The 7,782-nt window shown below is 50.6% G+C and overlaps 1 protein-coding gene across 1 annotated transcript in view; it reads right to left on the reverse strand.

Annotated features, from left to right (window-relative positions):
- Window positions 1-7,782, reverse strand: part of pklr (pyruvate kinase L/R) — a 65,666-nt gene that overhangs the window by 38,637 nt on the left and 19,247 nt on the right. Inside the window, exons 3-4 of the mRNA XM_034174675.1 lie at window positions 7,534-7,625; window positions 7,302-7,433 (exon numbers count right to left, since the gene is read on the reverse strand). Coding sequence (XP_034030566.1) covers window positions 7,302-7,433; window positions 7,534-7,625 — 224 coding nt within the window. The remainder of the gene's footprint in view (window positions 1-7,301; window positions 7,434-7,533; window positions 7,626-7,782) is intronic.

A 7,782-nucleotide genomic window follows, 5' to 3' on the forward strand; every position in this document is an offset into this window, starting at 1 on the left:
AGGGAGTTCAGAACAGTGTTCGATCACCCAAATAGAGGAGAGACCGCTTCAGCCGTGCTGCTGTCAATGAGACAGGGGCGCCGGAGCGCAGCTGCCTATGCAGTCGACTTCCGCATCGCGGCTGCGAGGTCCGGCTGGAATAGCACTGCCCTCCGCGCCGCCTTTGTAAACGGACTGTCATTGGTTCTAAAGGAGCACCTGGTGGCTAAGGACGAACCGCGGGATTTAGATGGGCTTATTGATCTCGTAATACGATTAGAAAATCGGTTAGAAGAATGCCGTCGGGAATGAGATGAAGGGCGTGGCCGGGCACGCGCCGTCCCTCTCCCTTCCGGTTCCGACCGCATTCCGCCCTCCCCACGCTCCACGGCCCCTGCGCTCCGTGTGGTTACAGCTCCCCCTGCTGACGAAGCTATGGACACGAGCAGGGCCACATTTAGGGCACCAGATAGACAGAGGAGGCTGGCCCGCGGAGCGTGTTTTGTTTGTGGCTCGATAGAGCATCAGGTAAGAGACTGCCCCGAGCGGTTAAACACCAATGCCCGCCCCTAGAAACTGGGCTAGGGGTGGGCCGAGACATTCACGTGGGACACACCCACATTGCCACACGACTCACAGTTACAATCCTTTATGAGGATTTAACCCTGAAGGCCCCAGCACTGGTGGACACGGGCTCTGAAGGGAATCTGTTAGACAGCAGATGGGCCAGGGAGATAGGGCTCCCTCTGGTGGCGCTTACCTCACCTGTGCAGGTGTGGGCACTAGATGGCTCCCTACTCCCTCCAATCACACATAAGACACCACCTGTAACTCTGGTGGTGTCAGGAAATCACCGGGAGGAGATCGAGTTTTTTGTGACTCCTGCTACCTCCCGTGTGATTTTAGGGTTCCCCTGGATGTTAAAACACAATCCCCGGATCGATTGGCCGTCTGGGGTAGTGGTTCAGTGGAGCGAGACCTGCCATCGGGTATGTTTAGGTTCCTCGGTTCCTCCCGGTTCCCAGGCTAAGGAGGAGGTCAGAGTCCCGCCCAATCTAGGGACGGTGCCGGTGGAGTACCACGACCTTGTAGATGTGTTCAGTAAGGATCTGGCGCTCACCCTTCCCCCCCACCGTCCGTATGATTGTGCCATTGATTTGGTTCCAGGCGGTGAGTTCCCGACCAGCAGGCTGTACAACCTCTCACGACCTGAGCACGAATCAATGGAGACCTACATCCGGGACTCTTTAGCCGCCGGGTTGATCCGGAATTCCACCTCCCCGATGGGTGCAGGTTTCTTTTTTGTGGGTAAAAAAGACGGCGGACTTCGTCCATGCATTGATTATAGGGGACTGAACGAAATCACGGTTCGTAATCGATACCCGTTGCCCCTGTTGGATTCAGTGTTCACGCCCCTGCATGGAGCCCAAATATTCACTAAGCTAGATCTTAGAAATGCGTATCACCTGGTTCGGATCCGGAAGGGAGATGAGTGGAAGACGGCATTTAACACCCCCTTAGGTCACTTTGAGTACCTGGTCATGCCGTTCGGCCTCACAAACGCCCCCGCGACGTTCCAAGCTTTAGTTAATGATGTCTTGCGGGATTTCCTGCACCAATTCGTCTTCGTATATCTAGACGATTTACTCATCTTTTCTCCGGATCCTGAGACTCATGTCCGGCATGTACGTCAGGTCCTGCAGCGGTTGTTGGAGAACCGGCTGTTTGTGAAGGGCGAGAAGTGTGAGTTCCACCGCACATCTTTGTCCTTCCTGGGGTTTATCATCTCCCCCAACTCCGTCGCTCCTGATCCGGCCAAGGTTGCGGCGGTGAGAGACTGGCCCCAACCCACTAGCCGTAGGAAGCTGCAACAGTTCCTCGGCTTTGCAAATTTCTACAGGAGGTTCATTAAGGGCTACAGTCAGGTAGTTAGCCCCCTGACAGCCCTGACCTCACCAAAAGTCCCCTTCACCTGGTCGGATCGTTGCGATGCCGCGTTCAAGGAGTTGAAACGGCGCTTCTCGTCTGCACCCGTTCTGGTGCAGCCCGATCCTAGTCGCCAGTTAGTGGTTGAAGTGGACGCCTCGGACTCAGGGATAGGAGCTGTGCTTTCCCAGAGCGGGAAGACCGATAAGGTCCTTCACCCGTGTGCCTATTTTTCCCGCAGGTTGACCCCGGCCGAACGGAACTATGACGTCGGCAATCGAGAACTCCTTGCGGTGAAAGAGACTCTTGAAGAGTGGAGACATCTGTTGGAGGGAACGTCCGTGCCATTCACGGTTTTCACTGACCACCGGAACCTGGAGTATATCAGGACCGCCAAGCGGCTGAACCCCAGGCAAGCCCGCTGGTCACTGTTCTTCGGCCGTTTTGACTTCCGGATCACCTACCGCCCCGGGACCAAAAACCAGAGATCGGATGCCTTGTCCCGGGTACATGAAGATGAAGTCAAAACGGAGTTGTCGGATCCACCGGAACCCATCATCCCGGAGTCCACTATCGTGGCCACCCTTACCTGGGACGTAGAGAGAACCGTCCGGGAGGCCCTGGCACGAATCCCGGACCCCGGAACTGGGCCGAAGAACAGACTCTACGTCCCACCAGAAGCTAGGGCTGCAGTTCTGGACTTCTGTCACGGCTCTAAGCTCTCCTGTCATCCAGGGGTGCGAAGAACCGTGGCAGTTGTCCGGCAGCACTTCTGGTGGGCGTCCCTAGAGGCCGACGTCCGGGATTATATCCAGGCCTGCACCACCTGCGCCAGGGGCAAGGCTGACCATCGCAGGGCTTCGGGACTGCTCCAGCCGCTGCCCGTGCCCCATCGCCCCTGGTCCCACATCGGCCTGGATTTTGTCACGGGCCTCCCGCCGTCCCAGGGCAACACCACTATCCTCATGATAGTGGACCGATTCTCCAAGGCGGCCCACTTCGTGGCCCTCCCGAAGCTACCGACGGCCCAGGAGACAGCGGACCTCCTGGTCCACCACGTCGTCCGGTTGCATGGGATCCCAACAGACATCGTCTCTGATCGCGGTCCCCAGTTCTCCTCACACGTCTGGAGGAGCTTCTGCCGGGAACTGGGGGCCACGGTGAGTCTCTCATCCGGGTATCATCCCCAGACCAACGGGCAAGCAGAACGGGCCAATCAGGAGATGGAGCAGGCCCTGCGTTGCGTGACAGCCGTGCACCCGGCGGCCTGGAGTACCCATCTGGCCTGGATCGAGTATGCCCATAACAGCCAGGTGTCGTCAGCCACCGGCCTCTCCCCTTTCGAGGTATGTCTGGGGTACCAACCTCCTCTGTTTCCGGTGGTTGAGGGAGAGGTCGGTGTGCCCTCGGTCCAGGCCCACCTACGGAAGTGCCGTCGGGTGTGGCGTGCCGCCCGTTCTGCCTTGCTGAGGGCCCGGATGAGGACGAAGGCCCATGCAGACCGTAGGCGGACCCCGGCCCCTACGTACCGGCCAGGGCAGGCAGTGTGGTTGTCTACTAAGGACATTCCCCTTCAAGTGGACTCCCCTAAGCTGCAGGACCGGTATATCGGTCCGTTTAAAATCATCAAGGTACTCAGTCCAGCCGCAGTGAGGCTTCAGCTTCCGGCCTCACTGCGGATCCATCCCGTTTTCCATGTGTCCCGGATCAAACCCCATCACACCTCACCCCTCTGTACTCCGGGTCCGGCACCACCTCCTGCCCGGATCATCGATGGCGAGCCGGCTTGGACTGTGCGCCGGCTCTTAGACGTCCGTAGGATGGGCCGGGGCTTCCAGTATTTGGTGGACTGGGAGGGGTATGGACCTGAAGAACGCTCCTGGGTGAAGAGGAGCTTCATCCTGGACCCGGCCCTCCTGGCCGATTTCTACCACCGCCACCTGGACAAGCCTGGTCGGGCGCCAGGAGGCGCCCGTTGAGGGGGGGGTCCTGTTGTGTGGGCCGCTGATGAGGAGGTACTGCTGGCCCACCACCACCAGAGGGCACCCTGCCTGGAGTGCGGGCTCCAGGCACCAGAGGGCGCTGCCGCCTCACAGGAGTAGCCGGGGTGACAGCTGACACTAATCACCTATGACAGCTGTCACCACTCATCTGATCAGCATCGGTATATCAGCAAGACGTCATCTCCACCTCTTTGCCAAGATATCGCTTTACCAGGAAGGTAATGTTCTCAGCTGGCTGTGAGATTTTTTCGACAGTAACCTTTTGTGACTTTTTGTGTATCGTATAGCAGACTCTTTTTCCAACAAGAGGTGGAGTTGGTTTTCCTGCCGTGTGGATTGCTGGGTGCATACGCGCCCACATTTAATTGTTTTTTTGTTCCTCGCCAGCAGTACCAGGTCCGACACGCGGAGGCAGTGGCCACCTGGGAGTTCGGGACTTGGCGGCTCCAGTATTCCCGGGGTCTGGTGGCGGACGAAATCGTGTGGTTCCGGTTCTGCTTTGGACAGACGTCTTCTATCTTCGAGCCTGCCCACACGACACCTTTTGTGATTTGACCTTTTGTCTATTGTTGTAATCTGTTGTGTTTGTTGTGCCCTTTCACAACAGTAAAGTGTTGTATTTGACTTCCTCCATTGTCCGTTCATTTGCGCCCCCTGTTGTGGGTCCGTGTACCTACACTTTCCCAACATGATACCCAGCTTTATCTATCCATGAAGCCAGAGGACACAAACCAATTAGCTAAACTGCAGGATTGTCTTACAGACATAAAGACATGGATGACCTCTAATTTCCTGCTTTTAAACTCAGATAAAACTGAAGTTATTGTACTTGGCCCCACAAATCTTAGAAACATGGTGTCTAACCAGATCCTTACTCTGGATGGCATTACCCTGACCTCTAGTAATACTGTGAGAAATCTTGGAGTCATTTTTTATCATGATATGTCATTCAATGCGCATATTAAGCAAATATGTAGGACTGCTTTTTTGCATTTGCGCAATATCTCTAAAATTAGAAAGGTCCTGTCTCAGAGTGATGCTGAAAAACTAGTTCATGCATTTATTTCCTCTAGGCTGGACTATTGTAATTCATTATTATCAGGTTGTCCTAAAAGTTCCCTGAAAAGCCTTCAGTTAATTCAAAATGCTGCAGCTAGAGTACTGACAGGGTCTAGAAGGAGAGAGCATATCTCACCCATATTGGCCTCTCTTCATTGGCTTCCTGTTAATTCTAGAATAGAATTTAAAATTCTTCTTCTTACTTATAAGGTTTTGAATAATCAGGTCCCATCTTATCTTAGGGACCTCATAGTACCATATCACCCCAATAGAGCGCTTCGCTCTCAGACTGCAGGCTTACTTGTAGTTCCTAGGGTTTGTAAGAGTAGAATGGGAGGCAGAGCCTTCAGCTTTCAGGCTCCTCTCCTCTGGAACCAGCTCCCAATTCAGATCAGGGAGACAGACACCCTCTCTACTTTTAAGATTAGGCTTAAAACTTTCCTTTTTGGTAAAGCTTATAGTTAGGGCTGGATCAGGTGACCCTGAACCATGGTGAACCATGGGTTCCCATGATGCACTGAGTGTTTCTTTCTCTTTTTGCTCTGTATGCACCACTCTGCATTTAATCATTAGTGATTGATCTCTGCTCCCCTCCACAGCATGTCTTTTTCCTGGTTCTCTCCCTCAGCCCCAACCAGTCCCAGCAGAGGACTGCCCCTCCCTGAGCCTGGTTCTGCTGGAGGTTTCTTCCTGTTAAAAGGGAGTTTTTCCTTCCCACTGTCGCCAAGTGCTTGCTCACAGGGGGTCGTTTTGACCGTTGGGGCTTTTCCGTAATTATTGTATGGCCTTGCCTTACAATATAAAGCGCCTTGGGGCAACTGTTTGTTGTGATTTGGCGCTATATAAATAAAATTGATTTGATTTGATTTGATTTCTTAATGTACATCCATTCCTGCATTTAAGACCTGCAACACATTGTAAAAAAGTTGGTACAAGGGCAATTTATTGTAAATGTAAGGATTAAATCATCTCTTTTATAGCCAGTTTAGTTGAGAAAAGTCAGGGGATGAAACCATGAATATTTCCAAGTCACTGAATATTTCTTGGACTTCCTTTACATCAGTCATTAAGAAATACAAACAGTATGGTACTGTGTGGTAAATCTGTGTTACATTGGCAGTTCTGAAAATTTGAATGACCATGCTGGAAGAAGACTAGTGAGGGAAGCCACCAAGGCACAGCTCCAAATGAGTTACAGGTTTCTGTGATTGTGGTTGGAGAAACTGCATTGTGCAAACTTTGTTGCATCACATGCACAACGTAAAGCTCCATGATGAAGTGGTACGCAGGAGGATCTTCTTTAAAAGAGCATGCAAATTTCAGCTGCAGTTTGTCAGAAGGCACATGGGAAACTCAAGCCTAGATTTCATGTTTTTTCTTGTTTTACAGTCCTTCTCTATTCCTCTCCAACGTGAAGCTGGGAATGGGGATATAAAAGGTAAATGCTGCACCATTCCACATCCAGAGAAGCCTATAATTCCTTCAGATTCTGGGTATCTTGGTAGTTTCCCTCACTAGTCTCCTTCCAACATGGTCACTGAGTTTTTGAGAAGTGCCTTTGAACTGTCATTGACACAGATTTACCACACAGTACCATTCTGCTTGTATTTCTTAATGACTGAGGTAAATGAAGTTCAAGACATATTCAGTCACTTAGAAATTTTCCTGCATTCATCCCCTGACTCGTTGGAAGACAACTGGCTGTAAAAGTGATGATTTAATACTTATATTTAGAATAAATTGCCCCATCACAGCTTTTTCAAGATTGTGCTGCGGTGCTTAAATACAGGAATGGATGAAATTAAGCTGACCACATAAAACATCAAATATCATCTTGTGTTCATAGTGTCTGCAATGAAAAAGAAGTCAACATAAATATAGGGATCACTAAGGAAGTTATAGACATCTGAAACACACCTAATGATGAGACATTCTGCAGCGTGCTCGCTGTCTCTTCGGCTACCTGAGAAAGGGTAGGTTGTTGTTTTTCATCGGAATAGATGCCTTCAAGAAGCACCCCATCACATTTCAAGGGAAAAAAGGACAACACATGACGTGCTGAAGTGCATGGCTGCACAATTTGCAGTTACATCACCAAAAAATGCAAATAATTTCAATTTAGATATTTCAATTAAACATTTTTATTTTGATCATTCCTTGAGGTATTGAAGTTAAAGAAAGGACTTGATGCTTTTAAATAGGTTTACATTTGGACCACCAAAAATGTACTCTGACCACCACATTCACAGTTTTGGTGACTCGTCGTGAGCCCAGTGGTTACATTGGTGTCTGTTTCGAACTTTATGCCTGATTGCATGTGTGTGTAACCTTCACCCCTTTCACCAATCCGGTGCGGATCTCTGGACCCTTTGTGTCCAAAGCAATGGCAACTGGCTGATATTGCAGTGGGTCAGAGGTCACTGTCTTCACTGCCTCACGGATGTTTTTGATGTTTTCGCTGTGGTACTGAAAGACACACGGAAAGAGGAAGAAAATCAATGTTTTGCCAAATCAAGTACCAAGAATCATGTGTGTGAGAAATGGAGACAAACAAAGAGGCACAAACTTCATGTGAACCATGAGAGAAATTCAGACGAGCGATGTTCATGCCCGCTTTGATCATCTCCTGGAGTTTAGTGACTGATCGGGAAGCTGGTCCTGAGAAAGAGAAAGAGAGACAGACAGAGAGACAGAGAGATTCAACAATAATGATAAAACTCCAAAAATACGAGGACAAATGATCTAATTTCAAGTTATACATTTTTGTCAAAGCTATTCAAGAACAGCAAGCCAGTATTTTGGATTAGCTTCTGAG

Source organism: Thalassophryne amazonica, chromosome 7 (genome assembly GCF_902500255.1).
Source record: "Thalassophryne amazonica chromosome 7, fThaAma1.1, whole genome shotgun sequence".
NCBI classification, from domain to species: Eukaryota; Metazoa; Chordata; class Actinopteri; order Batrachoidiformes; family Batrachoididae; genus Thalassophryne; species Thalassophryne amazonica.